This window comes from Ciona robusta, chromosome 3, assembly GCF_009617815.1.
Source record: "Ciona robusta chromosome 3, ASM961781v2".
Lineage (NCBI taxonomy): Eukaryota > Metazoa > Chordata > Ascidiacea > Phlebobranchia > Cionidae > Ciona > Ciona robusta.
Window position 1 is genome coordinate 447,151 of NC_143237.1, and position 18,518 is coordinate 465,668.

Genomic DNA, 18,518 nt, shown 5'->3' on the forward strand with positions numbered 1-18,518 from the left:
TGATGGCGGAATGACATGACTTCCACGAACAAGAAAACGTGTATAATAGTTAATACGCGTCACGCGTGTGTAATAGTTATAGTTATTAACTAAATCATTTGAATATTGTGGCGTGAAAAGTTAACTATACATTTACCCACGCTTTCTTAGAGTCGTAGCAACAAATTTCGTATCCAAATAAATGACCTGCCCCGTGACAGAAAAGTTAGCACGCATGCGGACTAATTTTAAGCAAAATTTTCGGTCCAAGGCTTGACGCTGCTACCATTGTGGGCGTATGTGTCCTTGGGCAAGACACTTAATTGCAATTGCTCCAACCCAGTGGTCACTGATGGGTTGTACAAATTGTTAGCCATATACTTTACAAAATATAAAACGAAAAAAAACAACAATCACCACAAAGTTACCTGCGTGGTAACTTGTAAGCGGGCACGAGGTGTTAGAAACAGAACACCCGTTTTATAACGACTGCCGTTGCCTCGCCATGCGATGATAAAACAGGGTACATACAAGCATAACCTAAATCGCCAGCCCGTTTACCACATGAACCTGTAACCTAGCAGATCAAACAGCTCCTCGTTAAAGGGGCGAAAAAACGCTTTCAATTTAGTTACGGCCGTTGGACTGGGTACTGGTTTTCCTCGCACAGTCGTTAGGCTCTTCTTGCTCGACGGACAATATCTCCTTATGATGTTGGCTGTAGCGCAGGGCGGGTGGGGGCATGTCGCGTTTTCGACAAGGCAGTAAAATCCAGTCGATGGAAGCTTTACAAAGTCGTTCGCTGTTATAACTTGTGGTAAATCTAAAAACGATTGAATTTTGTTCATCACAACGGCTGGTGAGGTTATGACGTCCTCCCCGGTCACAACAAGCACGTCATCACGAGGATATAAATCATAGAAATCTTTTAACCCGTATAAATAGATACTTCTGGTCACAAATGTTTCATTCAACACACGACGGAACACAAGCGAATTGATGTCTTTCCCAAAATCCACGTCAGACTTCCTTGATTTGAACTTTGAAACCGCGGTATTCACCATCGTATCGAAGTCGCCACTTATGTATTCCTACAGAAGCATGTTGAGTATATTATGTATAAGACAGTGGGGTAAGATGGGTGTACCATGTTAGAGCTTAATATCTCATATTTCATAATCGTATTTTATAACAATTAATAACTCTTTCGTGAGAATATGGGTATATCATTTTGTAAATTGTTCTTTGTTTACCACCAAATGGGACAACAATAAATAGTTAAAACAAAACCCATTTTACCCCAAACTTTATTTACTTTATTTTATTTGTTTATAAGTAGCAGTTGTGCTTTTAAATTGTCTCGAAATAGCAATAGTCGAACAGCAATGGTTATAAACTTAAAGGGATGTTTAAAAAACAATCACACATAAAGTTACATATTTAATAACTGGTAAGCGGGAACGAGGTGCATGAAACAGAACGCCCCTGTTATATCGACTATCGCTCTCCGGCCACGAGAGACTGTAAATAAATTACATTTTAACAAGTTACCTTATTGTTCTGCAGTATGTGGTGGTAATCTGAAAACGTTCTTTTAACAGGATTGCATATTAGAACAATAACCTTGCTTGGTCTGTAGCGACCTAAACCATTGAGAGCATGCGGCATGTTGAAACACTCGTTGTCTCCGATTACAATCGCTCGTTTATTAGGAAACTGGTTTGCTGTTTTCCTATTTAAAGTTTTACGCTAATTAGTTGTTTCTGTTGATTAAGTAAAACAACAGGCGCGCTTTGTGCCATTTTGCCCCCCTTCCTATTCTGTTGTGAATTATAACGGGCGACACATTTTAGTTATTCCATTAACTCTGTTCTATTCTGTTATAACCACATTCTATTGAAGATGGGTGAGGTACTACAGCGAGGCATGTCATGAGACCTGGGATTTAGATCGGAGTTGGCCCATTACCCCAACATTGTATATGCATATTCTATTCTATATGGGTGAGGTCTTACAGTGAGGCACGCCATGGAACCTGGGATTTAGACCAGAGTTGGCCCATTACCCCAACATTGTATATGCACATTCTATTTTATATGGGTGAGGTTCTACAGTGAGGCATGCCATGAGACCTGGTGATTTAAGCCAGAGTTGGCCCATTACCCCAACATTGTATATGCGCATTCTATTCTATATGGGTGAGGTCCTACAGTGAGGCATGCCATGAGACCTGGTGATTTAAGCCAGAGTTGGCCCATTACCCCAACATTGTATATGCGCATTCTATTCTATATGGGTGAGATGCTACAGAATGTTGTTTTCCTGTCAATTCCCCTCCTTCATTGTTTTAATTAGTTTAATTAGATATTTGCTACCGTTTTCGAAAGTTTAAGTAACAACTGCATATAGTAGAATGGGGTAAGATGGGACACCTTTAGCACATAATATCTAAATATCCTGATCGTGTTTTAAACAATTAACAACGGTCTATGGGAGTCGTGAAGATGTAGTTTTATGATTCCTTGAATGTTCTTTGTTTACTACCAAACGGGACGAGAAAGAGAATAAAAAGGTGTCCCATCTTCCCCCACCCTATTATGTCATATGCTGTCACCTTAAATATTGTGAAAGTTCGTCCGGGTTTGAACAAGCGTGGGGGAAATCGGCGCCAGTGATTCTATGAATACCAGGGTGAGCTGATAACATCATCTTGATCGTCTCAGAACCACATTTCTTAACAGCAACCAATGAAACCTGTAAATTAGATGCAAAATGTTTAGGTTTTAAATGGGGATAGATTTATACAGGGTGGGGGGAGAATAAGACACCTTTTTATTTGGATCTTATGTGCTAAAGATGTCCCATCTTTCCCCATCCTACTATATTTAGATTCTAAAAGGGGATGCACATTGTATTTGTCGTAACGTGTTATAACGATTGTCAATTTACCGTTGCTTCCCATGCAAACTACTCAGACCTTCGTTATCGTGACCGCAGAGATAAAATAAAGACATTCATTCACACAAATTAACAGCTTCTAGTATTTAATTAATCCCAACTTACTATTGTAGTGTTCGGTTCCACAGCTCGTTTCGTCCTTACGGCGTATAAACTGTATCTTAATCGCACTATATATATAGACGTAGAGCGAAGTAAAGCAAATCCCCACCAAGCAAAGCAACCCGAAACAAAGTTGAAGCAAACGTACATTCATGGTGACTATAGATGGTTCGATGACTGATAATTTATGCTTTTACTGTTAGAAAGTCTTATGTTTCGAAAGTTACTGGTTTTGTATTTTTGTTTTAAAAAAAGTTGTTTTTGTTTGGCGCATTATTCATCATAACATGTTGACGAAACGAAAGTTATTATTTTGACAGGAAAAGCTGAATGTTCTTGAACGGATGCAACAATGTTTGGTTTTGTATGCTGGACACAATAACATAAACGTTGTTGGTCGCTATGAATTTAACTTATTTATCCTCACATGGCGGGGCAACGACAGTCGTTATAACATGGTTGTTCTGTTCCATACACCTCGTGCCCGCTTACAAGTTGCCAAGCACGCTACTCTGTGGGTGAATTTTTGTTGTTAGGTGTCTTGCCCAAGGACACATACGCCCACAATGGTTGTACCTTAGAGCCTTGAACTCGTTACCTCTGGGTTAAAGGCAGGCGCGCTAACCACTTTGCCACGACGTATATACTGCAGGTTAAACAGCCATGCTTTTACTTAACACGTTTACACCTAGCGTATTATTAACAACGTTTTGCTGCTAATTATTTCTCTTCGTTGTTTTAATATATGGTTTAATCTTTGTTTGCTTACTCGATAAAATAAAATTTATGTTAAGTTTGTAGCATAAAAAAACAGATTTATATTCTAAAAGACCTCCCATATTGCATGCCACTGTGTGTGTTAAGGTTGCGGCTGTATACACATACATTACATACTATATGGCATATAACAACATATGGTATGGTGGGCGAAGATGGGACACCTTTATATCCTATTTTCTTGTTTTATTTACTAGTAAACAAAGAACATTCAAAGAATTATAAAACCGTATCTTCAGGACTCCCCTAGACCGTCGTCAAAACACGATCAGGATTTTTGAATATGTGCTAAAGGTGTCCCATTTTCCCCCATCCTACTACATTTATGGGCGAAAATATTTTTATCATTTTTATGAATAAGAAACGTAAAACAGCAGGTAATCAGTTATTTAATGTAAACAACAATATTTACTTATATCTTGATTATAGAATTGTGGGGCAAGATGGAAACCGTTGGCACATAATTCACACATTTTCTAATCGTGTTTTTAACATTTAACAACATTTTTTAAGAATTATAAAAATGAGGTTATATTATTATGTAAATATTCTTTGTTTACTACCAAATGGGACGATAAAACAGAACAAAAACATGTCCCATCTTACCCCAACGTATTATTCCTAAAATACGAAATAGGTATTGCCATTTATGATGCGACAGCGATTAATAGTTAAGTGCAAGTCACTATTATAGCTATGTTGTAGCGAATAAATATAGAAGCCCGCTCAGAAACCGAAAGATTTCGTTTCCCCCCAACTTTGATTCTCCATAAAATCGATCCACGAAGGAAATGGGAACCTTGAGTAAAAACAACATTAGTTATCAACAATGCACGTACGGGTGTAGTGTTATTGGGGTAGTGTGTAACATTTCTTGGGGTAACATGTCACCCATGATGTGACTTTGATTCTTGTAGTATCTGTAACTTGTACATGCACCACAACACAGGCGTAACATTAAGCGCGCCCCCACCTAGTTTTGAAACATTGTTGACATTATATGGTTTAGCACTCTAGTTTTAAACTTTAAACAGCATTTACCCTGCTGTTAGGTGTGGAACTACATTTTAGAAGTGTTACCCTATTTTAGAAAAAATTCAATACAAGGTGACACCTACCAATACAAACAGTAATTTTACACTAAACAACTATTACTGTAACTATTTTTTAGCAGTGTCACCCTAAACTTCATAAAAAAATATATATATATATATAAAAAAAGGTAAAAATTTATAAAAAAATCTTACTGTCCATAAATTTAAGTCATAATTTAACCCCCACCTCAGCGATTGAAAGATTGAGCTGCCTTGCCCGAACCATCATTTCCATCTGGAAAACATAGCCCTTGGAAACACACAAACCAACCAACTGCTTAAGCACGTCCTTCCTGTACAATCTGAACGAGCCAGTCAGGTCCGACACACCAGGTCGGAGGAGAACTTGGGTGACAAAGTTTGCCGTGCGACTGAAAAATAAAATATATATGATGTTAGATTTGTCTCTGAATTTTCTAGTCTTGTTTTAGGAAGGATTGAAAAATAGGATAAAATGTGTGTTTGATTCAACAGTAATGTAACGGTTTTTACTGTTACACCTTTTTAGCGCAAATCTGCAGGAATGAATGAATGTAACTTATTTATCCTCGCATGGCGGGGCAACGACAGTCTTTATAACACGGGTGTTCGGTTTCATACACCTCGTGTCGGCTTACCAGTTACCACGTATGTAACTTATTTATCCTCGCATGGCGGGGCAAAAACAGTCGTTATAACATGGGTGTTCTATTTCATACACCTTGTGCCCGTTTAACACCTGTGTTATAACGCCTTGTTCCGCCCATGCGAGGATAATTAAGTTACATTCACCCAACTTTACCACACCAACCCCCCAACCCCCTAAACCACACCCTTACCATCGCAACCCCAGTACCCACCTCACAAGCTTGCGTTTCCAATCCCACCCATAAACCCCCCCCTCCCCCTCGTACCTCGTCCCGGTCACTATGTCGCAATCAAGCTCTTCCTGTTTCCTAAAACATATTTCAACATAATTATTTACAAAGAATAAATAATATGCTATTTATCTGAATTAACAAAAAAACAGAATCAGCAGCTTTTCTGACTTTCTTTTAACATAATAACAACATAATAAAAGTGAAATGCCATACAGTATAAAAAAAACTTTCAAGTTTCAGTTCAGTATAAAAAAAACTTTCCATTTAGATATTACAACATAAATAAATGTGACTTATCTATTATCTAAATTGGAACAAGGATGGAAACAGAATCAGCCGCAAAATGACCGACGTTATACTAATGTAGTGCTTCAACATATTAAAGGGGCATACCAACGAAAAATCAAAGTTTGTGTATTGATAGATATGCTCAAATATGACCTAAAGCTACCATCAAAGTTTTAAAATTTATAAATTCTCTTTTTCCTTCAGCAGGTTTTTTAGAGCGATTTTTTTAAAGCCGTATCGTTTTGGGAAACTTTGATGGTATTTTTAGGTTGCATTTGGGGATCTCTATCCATAAACAGATTATCATTTTTTGTTGGTATGCCTCTTTAACATTAAGTGAAATGCAACACAGAATATAAAAATAAAACTTTAACAAAGAAACTTTTAGCAGAAAAAGAGGAAATTAGCAGCAAAATGGGGGTCGTTGTAGTAACTTGTTAATTTAAAGTTGTAGTAACTTGTTAATTTAAAGTTTTAGTTTGGATGGTCAAAATTTCAGTTGAAGGATTTTTCTGACTCATTAAATATATTGGCACAACTACAAACAATTGGGTTTAAATGGCTGGTTGTTGGTCTGCATAGTGTTAGGATTCATATGCTTATATGTGAACTTAATTCAGTAGAGTATTATATTAGTAACCAACATGTATAAACTTACTTAATGTATTGTGGGATGAACTTCGGCTGAAAAAAAATATTATATTGAGTTTCATAATGTTAATTATGTAGACTTGATTTCTAAAGTAAGAACTTAGATAAGTAAATGATAAATTAAGATAACAAAGCAAAATAAATTTATCGCAGTCTTGATTCAAATTGTCCCGCAACTACCAGTATATCGTTTGACGTTTAATAAACTTAAAATCATGAAAAACGATTTATTAAAATGACATCATCAGTCTCCCATTCAAATAAAATCCAAATTTTAGTATTTACAAAAGTTTTTGTCATAATTAGGGATGCACATTACAGAATTTCGAATCCGTGAGATTCGAATCCTTTTGTATTCGAATCTAATTACGGGATTCGGTATTCTGTTTAATGACGTAATTACACGTCATCTCATATACTATATTAACAATTTTTTAAACTTATTAATTTTGAAAAAAAATATTTTTGTGTTTGTGGGACTTTCGAGAGTAAACGTTTCGTAACGTCTTTTCATAGCCTGCTATACGTTTCATGACGCAAAAACTACCCAATAGTACAATTTTTGATCATTTTACAGCTCATGACCCAACAAGGCTGCTATGAAAGGGTCAATAAACTGACTTTTGTGGGTAAAATTTCTTTTTCCTATAAATATGAAAAGATTCGAAATTCTAGATTCGGAATTCTAGATTCGAAATAAAGTATTCTAGGATATCCTAGAATACCTAATTATTCTGTAATGTGCATCCCTAGTCATAATACATATATAAGTAAAATCATCAAACTTTATGTGTAAGCACTTACATGATGGGACAAATCTGCGTCCATTATAATTACAAAGTTTCCCGTTGCGTGTTTCACACCGTGCACATACGCCGTGCCGAGACCCAACTTTTTTGCTCTTGGTCTCAAAACCTGGTGTTTAAAAGAAGCATTCTGCATTATATATATATTCCTAGCTTTATAGTTTGAATAATATGGTGTGAATGAATGAATGTAACTTACTTTATCCTCGCGTGGTCGGAAAACGACAGTCGTTATCACACGGGTATGGTGGCCCAGTGTTGCCACACGTTTTTTATCTCTTAACAATAAAAAAAAAAACAAAAAAAAACGAAAATAAAATTGAAAATGAAAACGAAATTGAAAACGAAATTGAAAACGAAAATGAAAACGAAAATGAAAACGAAATTGAAAACGAAATTGAAAACGAAAATGAAAACGAAAATGAAAACGAAAATGAAAACGAAATTGAAAACGAAAATGAAAATGAAAACAAAAATAAAAATAAAAATGAAAACGAAAATAAAAACGAAAATGAAAATGAAAACGAAATTGAAAACGAAAATGAAAACAAAAATAAAAATGAAAACGAAAATAAAAATAAAAATGAAAACGAAAATGAAATTGAAAACGAAAAAAAAAAGAAAATCAATTTCGCTTTTCGCGTCGTGGCCGAGGAGTGCCAACGAAAAAAAAACGAAAATGAAATTCAATCGCACCGTGGCCGAGGAGTGCCATGTGCAGTGTTACCGTTGTATTTCATTTATACTTACCACATTGGATTGTACGTTCTTCTGATAAACAATAATGATGTATAGTTAGGTGTATCTACAATCTACATTATGTATTTACTTTATTGAGTTATTTAGCAAATAAAACTCGGTGAAATTATCAGTACGTAAACTCGTTATTTTGCATTGCATCACTGAATCGAATGACGTCATATTCAAGCAATTCCCTCGGGTGAAATCGCTGTTAGTCTTTTTATATATTGCGGTTTTACCAACACAAAACTGTGCGAAAAACAAGAATATAATGTGCCATATCCGACGTAACATATCCTTATTGTGACGTCATATGTTGCTATTTAGACGTAACAAATGGTTACGCATTGCAGGTGAATTACGGCGACGAAGCTTCTTTTCGCTTGTTAAAATTAATTTACGAAACGAACGCTCGACTTTGTTCAAAAAAACTATATATATAGCGGGTATCAGTGAGACCAAGGAACATTTTGAGACCACAATTTTTGCTGGTCACCAGATAAAGGAATACCGTACCGCCTTTTCTTACGCCATGTCGAAATAAAGTATTTTGATAGTACAGCGTTAATTGTACTAATGTATATTGGGTTCAAAAAATACAGTCATGTCGTAATGGTATGCCGTGATCAGGTAGCTATCCATTTACAAAGTGTAGAATTTTACAAAGTGTATTTGCTAAATAACTCAATAAAGTAAATACATAATGTAGATTGTAGATACACCTAACTCTACATCATTATTGTTTATCAGAAGAACGTACAATCCAATGTGGTAAGTATAAATGAAATACAACGGTAACACTGCACATGGCACTCCTCGGCCACGGCGCGATTGAATTTCATTTTCGTTTTTTTTTTCGTTGGCACTCCTCGGCCACGACGCGAAAAGCGAAATTGATTTTCATTTTTTTTTCGTTTTCAATTTCATTTTCGTTTTCAATTTCGTTTTCATTTTTGTTTTCATTTTCGTTTTCATTTTCGTTTTCATTTTCGTTTTCATTTTCGTTTTCATTTTTGTTTTCATTTTTATTTTCGTTTTCATTTTCATTTTCGTTTTCATTTTCGTTTTCATTTTCAATTTCATTTTTGTTTTCATTTTTGTTTTCGTTTTCATTTTTATTTTCGTTTTCATTTTCGTTTTCATTTTCGTTTTCATTTTCGTTTTCAATTTCGTTTTCATTTTCGTTTTCATTTTCGTTTTCAATTTCGTTTTCATTTTCGTTTTCAATTTCATTTTCGTTTTTTTTTTGTTTTTTTTTTGTTAAGAGTTAAAAAAACTTGTGGCAACACTGGGCCACCATACACGGGTTTAACACCTCGTGCCAGCATACCAGTTACCATGTATGTTACTTCATGGGTGAATATTTTTTGGGGATTTTTTTATTTTATTATTTTATGTATGGCTGATAATTTGGACAACCCATTAGTGACACTGGGTTGGAGCAATTGTCGTTTAGTGTCTTTCCCAAAGACACATACGCCCACAATGGTAGCAATGTCGAGCCTTGAACCCATTACCTCTAGGTTACAGACAGGCACGCTAACCGCTGTACCACGGAAATGCAGTTGGGTTTACAAACAGGTTGAGATAAGGTTAGACAATATAATAAAAACAATACACATATACTCAAATATAACCAATTTATCTCCTTCAAACAAAAAAGTTTCCTTACAATTTTATCCTCCCCATAAATAGTTTGTAGTTGTTTAGCGACCTCTAGTGTCCCATCAGGACTTCCGTCATCAATGACGATAATTTCAAAATTGTAGTTGCTGTTTGTGAAACAAAGATTTAACCATGTTAAGCTGAAAATACTTTTTCTCAAAATCTCAAGTAAACACATAAAGAGGAACATCACGGTTTATCGAAAAAAGGCAAAAAATATAAACTACATTATGCTTGCTAGCAGAATACTCAATTTACAAGAATTAAAAACATTTTACAACTGAATATAAGCTTTTAGAACAAATTTTACGACCTTTATAGCAGGCTACTGTTGGTTCTCACTTATATTAAGAAAAATGACAGCCTTGTAACAACATAAAATAAAAAATGAGCATATTTTGTCTTAAATTTACCTTTCTGTGAAATACTTGACCAACAGCCAAGTTATAATAGGAAGGTTCTCCCTTTCGTTGTATGTGGGCAGTAGGACGGAATATTTATTCTCAGATTTTGACATTTTGTGTCAACTAATTCAAGCTAACTCTGTTTTAAACAAGATGTGAGGAAATGATTATTGAATGGGTGGCTACAATTGCACACGTAAGCAATTACTCAACACATAGTACGGGATTAAATAAACATTACAACAAAATTAACAATTATACATAAAAAATACGTGTGACAATAAAAACACAGCAGTTTAACAGCATTTTGTTAAATATTTGTGTCAATGTTTCCATTGCTTAAACACTTAAACATAGCACAACAGTAGAGCACCAATATTGAAAAATATATCAAATGCATAATTAATATGGTAAGCAACTAAAATTTACTTAAATAAAAATATACGAAATATGACTGCCGTTTTACTGCTAAGTCCTTTTCTTCGTGTTTTAACACAATTCGCTATCATTTGAGAAAAAAAAAATAAATAAAAAAAAATAGAAAAAACTTCGTAATTTTTCCATGATGTAAAATCTGTTGTAATAAAAAAATAAAAAATATTTGGAATTTGCCGAGCTTTAAACATAGGACTGTTGGTGGAAATATCAAGAAGTTACAACAAGTACACAGACAGTACATGCGAAAACATAGAAGTCTAAGTTTATTCATCAGTTTTAAGAGATTTCTTTGGTTTCTTTGGATTCCTTGATCTGCTCTTTGCTTTACAGAGTGGACAGATTGGTGCGTTACGATGGATTTGTTGATGGCAGGATAAACAAGCCTACGGGGGTATAGGGGTTATATTATAGACGAAAAACCTGGGGTGGCAGGGTGAAAGGCCTACCCCAGGATTATATCCACTGCATTAATCAGTAAACATTACAACCAATAAGTTAGGCTTAAGAATTTTGCAAACCGACGTTTCAATATTATGACACATAATAAAAGCAAACAATGCTAAAACATTAAGAAATCTTACTCAACATTTCACCCTGATAAAGACGACCTGAATAGGATGTCAAAACATCGGTCGGCAAATAAATGCCAGAAGACCCAAAACACAAGTATAATATAATATGCCTGGCGGCAACAGTATAAACACAATCCCAATGATTTTAAACCAAACACCCTTACCTTCATGGGAGGGGGCTGTGATGAAGTTGGTTTGTTCTCGTTATTCACACGAACTACTGGTGGTTTTGCTTCACCAGGTTCGATGTTAAACATCATTTTCTCTGCTTGTTTATCTTGCATACGAGTCATGCCAGGGTCTATGTCTTGTAGCATCCTGGATGACAAGCAATGTTAGCAACAAAATAAAGCAAATGATAATATTCTACTGTATGTCGGTTACTGGGTGGGTCCTGTTGAGTGAAACACCATTGGGCCAGAGTTGCCAAATATCCTGATATTGTATATGTTTATGTACATTCTATTTATAAGTCTCATAGCATGACACAGAATGGGACTTTTAGGCAAGATTTGGCTACCAAATGCAACTAAATATGCAGCAAACGTAAATCCAATCAACCAATGAAATTTTGTCAAAGAGAAAACTTAGCAACTTAGGTGATAGTATACTCTACCATGATACAACTACAATTATTTAATAATAACAGCTCATATTCACGTAACATATCCAAGACACAGTTATAAGCCACAAGTAGTTAAAAAGGTAAAAATCACCTGAAATAAACAATAGTCAAAACCAACTTACTCTATAGAAAACTCTGCATCATCCGCTTCTAGATGTTCCAACCCAATCTCCTGCCGCAAAACTTCGATCTCCAGTTTAAGGGGTTTGTACTGTTCCATCAACCTCTGGCTATCGTGGATCAAGTTGCTACGTTCGGCTGAACTTTGCTTGATCAGGTTTTCCATCTGTGAAGTAAAGTGAAAAATCAAAGCATAAGATATTTGGTCCATTATAACACGGGTGTTCTGTTTCATACACCTCGTGCCCGCTTCTGAGTTACCATGTATGTAACTTATTCATCCTTGCATGGCGGGGCAACAACAGTCGTTATAACACGGGTGTTCTGTTTCATACACCTCGTGCCCGCTTACGAGTTACCATGTATGTAACGTTGTGGGTGATTGTTTTAATGCATGGGTGACAATTCAGACAACCAAACCCCTCACTTTTAAGACTATACCTTTGACTGCAGTGGATAGAGACGTCTGTATTCTCAATTAAACCTATGATTTAAACAAACACCGAAACTCACTGTGTTGATATCAGTGTGTATCAATCGCAATTCCTCAACATGGGCCATCTTCTCCTGCAACAAGTAAGAAATCTCCTTCTTATATTCTTTGAGTGATTTTGCTTCTTCCTCAGCATTATGAAGCGAATCTTTTATGGAAAGTTTCATTTTCTCAACTTGTACTGTTTTTTGCCTGAACATCAAAATAATAATGGTTGTCATGTTGAAATATGAAAATATAGAGCACTGGTGAAGAATCCTCCGGCACATAACAGATTAGGCTGGTGGAAAGTGTTAGAGGTTGGCAGTTAGGACCTAGGGGTTAATAGTTATGGGTCACTGGTTAGTGGATAACGCAGGGTGAGGATTCTTCACTAGCAACAAATAAAGTCCACATTTACCCCTCCATATACCTCCCAGTTTAGTAAGGCATGAAATTAAAAACACGTTATACAGCGAGTATCAGTTAAACCTAAGAAATATTTTAATACCGAAATTGTCACCGATCACCCTTTACAACAGTGATATTTATTACTTACCGAAGTTCTTTAAGTTTTTGTAGTTTTGAATAACATTGCTGGGCACTTTGGCTTGGTTGTATAGTCCCTTCCATGTTTTTAACAACTGACTAACGTCTAAATATACAGTAGAAGTCTTAGGAATAACCATACAAAACTAAAACAAGCGATTGATCAATACTCAATACAAAACAAAACGCCACATCGCAAAAACACGCAAAAAATCACCGAAACCGTTCCTTTCATAGATATGTCACAACCAGAGCCATAGAAATACCGAGTAGTCCAACCCATTGTTACGTAAAAGACAAATTGAACGGCAATTTGGTTCCAAAATAACACAGTAGGTATAGGGAAAATGCATGTTTTTCGGTAAATTAGAGAAAAACTTAAGTCTAAAAACAAATTTAAAGGTTGAAAAGTGTAAAAAACAAGTGTTATTTGTTTTCTGTATCAAAAAAAGTCAAAAAATGGAATTAGAAGCGGTTGATTTGTGACATTTTAGTCATTTAATGGGGGTAAATTTATATGTTTTTTCAAAAAAATGTTTGGTAATGTAAATAGAAGCTGTTTTACGCCTTTTTCCAAAAGGAAATCGCAAATAAAACTCAACAAGTTCGTTTAAATTCATTGCGAAAGTCACCGCTTTTGCTCTATTTTGAACACACAAAGACGGCAGTTGGACTACTCGGTGTTTTTACGACTCTGGTCACAACCAGAGCCATAGAAATACCGAGTAGTCCAACCCATTGTTACGTAAAAGACAAATTGAACAGCAATTTGGGTCCAAAATAACACAGTAGGTATAGGGAAAATGTATGTTTTTCGGTAAATTACAGAAAAACTTGGGCCTAAAAACAAATTTAAAGGTTGAAAAGTGTAAAAAACATGTGTTATTTGTTTTCTGTATCAAAAAAAGTCAAAAATTAGAATTAGAAGCGGTTGATTTGCGACATTTTAGTCATTTAATGCGGTTAAATTTATACATTTTTTCTAAAAAATGTTTGGTAAGGTAAATAGAAGCTGTTTTACACCTTCTCACAAAAGGAAAACACAAACAAAACTTAACAAGTTCGTTTAAACCCATTGTCAAAGTCACCACTTTTGCTCTATTTTGAACACACAAAGACGGCAGTTGGACTACTCGGTGTTTATACGACTCTGGTCACAACAAGACACATAGAATCACAATGACGTCATGCTTTGAAGTGACGTATGGGGACTGATTGACGTCACTCTTTCATGACGTATCTAGATTCTGACGTCATTTAATATTGAAACAAAAATTAAGTTCAGTTGATATTTTATTTTGCAACACGAAGTAGTTACACAAAACAAAATAAACGTGATGACTTTTATTGAAGAACCTTCTGAAAAATAGAAGCAGGATTAAAATACCTTCATAGTTTCTGTGGCTGGCGTTGGTGGAAAGCCACTACGGCACGACAAGCCCCCAGCCAATGGTAGTGGGTTTCTACTCTGGTGAGAAACCCTTTGCTGGATAGACCTTACCCAAGCAAGGTTAAACTAACCGTCAGACAAAAATAGTAAGGAACACACCAAAAAAAGACAAAAATTGTACAACGAGTGCAGCGACATACATGTGCCAAACATGCAACAAACACAACAGCTCAATCATACAAAAAGGGGACGCAGTCAAAAAGTAATTAACGCGGACATAATCAGTGAAACATCTACAAATAAAATATGGTTCAAATCCTGAAGGATAATCATCTGCAGTGTACACCATATTGAATGTCCGACCGCAAGGAGTCGAAGCCAACAACAGCTCCGCATGTCCCAATCAAAAGGTAAGTCGCTATGTTGGTACCGCGATACTCTCGTCGTATCTTCACACAATATAATAACGTCCGGATGTTACGCACCACATCGACCGTCACGAAACTGCGTCAGGTTGTTACGAACCGCATTGGCAGTGACCTAAAACTGAGCGTAGCATCACTGTGCCAATAGTGACCTAAATATCTAGCGTAGCATCACTGGCGGCGACGTCCACGCAACAACCTGACCGTTAAGTAACTCAATCAAAACTGACGTAACCGCACCGAACGCAGGGTCATGACAATGCTCTGACCCACCGTATCGACGTCGTAGCGTAATCGTGACGTGGCCATCGTCCCAATCACGCTACATGACGTTTAAATATAAAGTTAGTCACGTGGGGAAGTTATACTATTTTATGCTAAATATAGATTACATTATATTAAAAAGGTTACTATGCGCATATTATACTGCGTGTTAATATTACTCGAGTAGTTGTGTACCAACACAGCGCCCTCACCAAGCGATCAGGACAATACAGAATCGCTGAAGGATTCGACCTTTGTAGACGAAGTACCCAATAGAGTGTACAACAACAAAATCTGATCCAGCAAGATGTTCGCCATAGTTTCATTGCATATATTTCATAGACATGCAAAATGCACTATAGTAGTGACTGACTAAAAATAGCTGGCAACATTAGGTCCAGCAGAATAAGAATACAGCAGCGCAGACAAGGCACACATACAACACACAACTCATACTTATAATACTCAAACCTCAAACCGTGTATCCTTTATCGGCGTCTTCGTCTTTATTCTTCGTCTGCAAATGTAGGATATAGTTACGTCATAGTTAGACGTAATAGCTACACAAAACGATGAAAATTCATCAATTCTACAAGAGTTTCTTCATGTTAAAATTTATTCCTAAACGTTTATTACTAAATCATAAACAATGACAATATACAATACCTTGCGCTTTTCTTCGGCAGCTTTATTCGCCGACTTTTCTGCAAAACAACATAACCGTTAAATATCGGTTTGTATAATAATTACGTCATAAGCACCTTCATTCTTCATTCGTGTCGCGGCCCGCTTGGTCCTCTGTGACGTCACATACCTTATTCTAAAAAATAACTTTAAAACATCATTTCAAGCAAAATAAGTTCATGACGAAACAATAAACTTACGAAGTGGGTTCTTCTGTTGCGTCATCTCCACTTCGTGACGTCACACCATCGATGTTTCTGGAAAAGAGCTTATGTACGTTATAATGCCAATTGTGATTTATACTTTACCAATTCTTCGATCTTCTTGTTTCGCGCTCATAGCGAAAATATAATTAGTATATACAAGTAATGTGCCTTGCGTCGACGCAAAACGCGCATGGGGCCCCATGAATAAACGTCGCGAAACGAATGCGTAGAACAGTCGCGTGTTCAGCTATGACGTAACGAAACTAATGACGTAACATCAACGCGAGCAGTAATGAGTGAAGTTTAGGCGATTGTGTCGGTTTGTGACGTAACAACGCAGCGATTATAAACCGAGATATTGCGTGTGACGTGATAAAGACGGTCGCGATTCCTGAAACAGAATGTGATGAAGAATAATTTAAACTTATAATAAAGTAATAAACGGAAGGCACAAAACTTGTAGCATGATATTACTGCATATAATGTAGTTAATAATATTATTGTATATTAGTGGTATATATATATCTATGTTATAGTAAATGGTATGTCATAACATAATACTAATGTAATGAAACAATACTTAACTCAAGTCTTGCAAGAAAACTGGTTAAAACCTTCCAACTTGTAACCTGGTGTGGAACCAACTTCATCTAAACTGCAACGTGGTAACTTTGTAGAAGAGGCGTTTTATGCGCGGAGCAATCAAGGCGGGCGTAATCAGCTGGTGCGGGGCGTCGGTCACGTGTGCAATATGACCAATCAACTTAGCGGATGGTTGTGACGTCAATTCAACATTGCGAAACAAACTAAGTTCACAACGATTCGCGATTTATAAAACTAAAAAATTATTCTAAAACTAATATATAGAGAGTATTAGAATTTCATTTCAGTCACGAGATTTAAGACCACATGCAAGAATTACGAATTTGGATTTTTTGTGAAAATGATTATGGGAAAGAAGGACAACAGCAGCAACAAGAAATACTGGAACAATAATAAACCGTTGAAAGATTTAGTAAGTAACAAACGGAAGCTGACTGAATTATAAATTATTTGATCAGCTGTATTTTTGTTTAAAACTGTTTGAACAGATGATCCCAGCAATTAAACGCGGGGCAATATGAAGCTGCTCTAGATATCGGAATAGCTGAGTGAATGAATGTAACTTGTTTAACCTCGCATGGCGGGCGATGACAGTCGTTATAACACGGGTGTTCTGTTTCATACACCTCGTGCCCGCTTACAAGTTACCATGAGTGTAACTTATTTATCCTCGCATAGCGGGGCAACGACAGATGTTATAACACGAATGTTTAGTTTCGTGTCCACTGACTACAATAAGATTGATTACAATTACACCAAATGTGTTTTCAATTTATTTTCTTGCTTGTTTTACGCACCTGCTTTGCGTATAATTGGGTTTTTTTGCTTCGTTGCGTAAGTGGTCGAATGTGTTGTTTACCGGAAATACACCAACAACAGCGACAGGTGTAAAGATATTTATAAGAACACGAAACAACGAGCTTGGATAATTGAACATAACACCTGCATGGCGGAAATTAACTACCCATCGTGTTATAGCGATGAAAATATTTCATATATTTCTGATCACACCTCGTTGACCTTATTATTATTATTTTTCTATTATTTCCATTCGCAGCATGTTACCCAGTAAACAAATCTATCATTCTTATAATTGACAAATAGGTGCAACGGTCGCAATGAACAGGCGTTAATGCGGGTTGTGGCTCAATGATTATAGGCGTACATCATAACCGAAGGATACCAGGTTCAATGCTCGGCGCAGTCATCTAATCAAACTATATATGGTACATGCTAATTATAAAACATGGTATTGTTGCATTTATATTTTTGAGATCCTGAATCATAAATGTGTAGTATTTTTATATTCAAACTCTTTGTTTGCTACCAAATAAGTCGAGAAAATAGAATGAAAAGGCGTCCCATCTTCCCCACCCTACTAAACATGAACTTTAAACAATGCATTGGAATTATTGCTCAGTTATCTTATTAATAATATATAGTAGGGTGGGGAAGATGGGACACCTTTCCATTCCATTTTCTCGTCCCATTTGGTGGCAAGCAATGACCATTCAAAAATTATAAAACCATATTCTCACGACTCCTATAGACCGATGTTAATTGTTTTAAACACGATCGGTAAATTGGGACATTATGTGCTAAGGTGTCCCGTCTTACACAGTACTATCATAATACATTCAGTGGGCCATGGTTAAAATTAAACACATTTGGCTTTCAATAAGCAAGAAGTCTAACAAAGTGGGCACAGAACAAATATGGTGATCTATTGAAGCGGTCATAATCTCCATTCATTCGTAACAATGACTGGTGTTTGAGAACGTCACAACCTATCTTTCTGAAACGGTTTTTGGCGTCTTGTTCTGTAACGTTATACTTTTAATTATA

At 36.0% G+C, this 18,518-nt stretch overlaps 3 protein-coding genes and 1 long non-coding RNA gene across 5 annotated transcripts; all 4 read right to left on the reverse strand.

Moving 5' to 3' along the window:
* Positions 1–11: 11 nt before the first annotated feature.
* LOC149737382 (heparan sulfate glucosamine 3-O-sulfotransferase 5-like) lies at positions 12–3,623 on the reverse strand. Its single transcript, XM_089875306.1, has 4 exons — positions 3,043–3,623; positions 2,594–2,733; positions 1,531–1,711; positions 12–1,070 (listed from the first exon to the last, which is right to left on the reverse strand). Exons 1-4 carry the CDS (start codon positions 3,187–3,189, stop codon positions 537–539), a joined length of 1,002 nt encoding a protein of 333 aa, XP_089731432.1. The 5' UTR covers positions 3,190–3,623; the 3' UTR covers positions 12–536.
* A 149-nt stretch (positions 3,624–3,772) lies between these two features.
* Positions 3,773–10,484, reverse strand: LOC149737383 (dolichol-phosphate mannosyltransferase subunit 1-like). 2 transcript variants are annotated; one of them, XM_089875310.1, is made up of 7 exons: positions 10,335–10,484; positions 9,929–10,028; positions 7,514–7,624; positions 6,717–6,742; positions 5,750–5,845; positions 5,098–5,281; positions 3,773–4,615 (listed from the first exon to the last, which is right to left on the reverse strand). In XM_089875310.1, exons 1-7 carry the CDS (start codon positions 10,436–10,438, stop codon positions 4,511–4,513), a joined length of 726 nt encoding a protein of 241 aa, XP_089731436.1. In that variant the 5' UTR covers positions 10,439–10,484; the 3' UTR covers positions 3,773–4,510. The 2 variants fall into 2 exon arrangements, with proteins under 2 accessions (XP_089731436.1, XP_089731437.1); XM_089875311.1 differs by having other exon boundaries at positions 5,064–5,281.
* Positions 10,464–13,308, reverse strand: LOC149737384 (zinc finger C4H2 domain-containing protein-like). Its single transcript, XM_089875312.1, has 5 exons — positions 13,112–13,308; positions 12,594–12,765; positions 12,083–12,246; positions 11,500–11,653; positions 10,464–11,146 (listed from the first exon to the last, which is right to left on the reverse strand). Exons 1-5 carry the CDS (start codon positions 13,183–13,185, stop codon positions 11,027–11,029), a joined length of 684 nt encoding a protein of 227 aa, XP_089731438.1. The 5' UTR covers positions 13,186–13,308; the 3' UTR covers positions 10,464–11,026.
* A 775-nt stretch (positions 13,309–14,083) lies between these two features.
* On the reverse strand, positions 14,084–16,969 carry LOC149737385 (uncharacterized). The gene is made up of 4 exons (XR_016384681.1): positions 16,065–16,969; positions 15,942–16,000; positions 15,847–15,884; positions 14,084–15,697 (listed from the first exon to the last, which is right to left on the reverse strand). It is a non-coding gene; the product is annotated as an uncharacterized LOC149737385 (long non-coding RNA).
* Positions 16,970–18,518: the final 1,549 nt, after the last annotated feature.

Bases quoted from the DNA above. Each gene is read 5' to 3' on its own strand.
- LOC149737382 (XM_089875306.1), bottom strand. From the start codon at position 3,189: ATGTACGTTTGCTTCAACTTTGTTTCGGGTTGCTTTGCTTGGTGGGGA. The intron at 2,734-3,042 runs GTAAGTTGGGAT...TCTAATTTACAG, and splicing joins TGGAACCGAACACTACAATA to GTTTCATTGGTTGCTGTTAA. The intron at 1,712-2,593 runs GTGACAGCATAT...AACTTTAAATAG, and splicing joins GAACTTTCACAATATTTAAG to GAAAACAGCAAACCAGTTTC.
- LOC149737383 (XM_089875310.1), bottom strand. From the start codon at position 10,438: ATGTCAAAATCTGAGAATAAATATTCCGTCCTACTGCCCACATACAAC. The intron at 7,625-9,928 runs GTAAGGAAACTT...TTTAAACACCAG, and splicing joins TTTATGGGGAGGATAAAATT to GTTTTGAGACCAAGAGCAAA. The intron at 4,616-5,097 runs GTGGGGGTTAAA...TTTTTACTCAAG, and splicing joins TCAATCTTTCAATCGCTGAG to GTTCCCATTTCCTTCGTGGA.
- LOC149737384 (XM_089875312.1), bottom strand. From the start codon at position 13,185: ATGGAAGGGACTATACAACCAAGCCAAAGTGCCCAGCAATGTTATTCA. The intron at 12,247-12,593 runs GTGAGTTTCGGT...TTTACTTCACAG, and splicing joins TACACACTGATATCAACACA to ATGGAAAACCTGATCAAGCA. The intron at 11,654-12,082 runs GTAAGTTGGTTT...CTTGTCATCCAG, and splicing joins GATGCAGAGTTTTCTATAGA to GATGCTACAAGACATAGACC.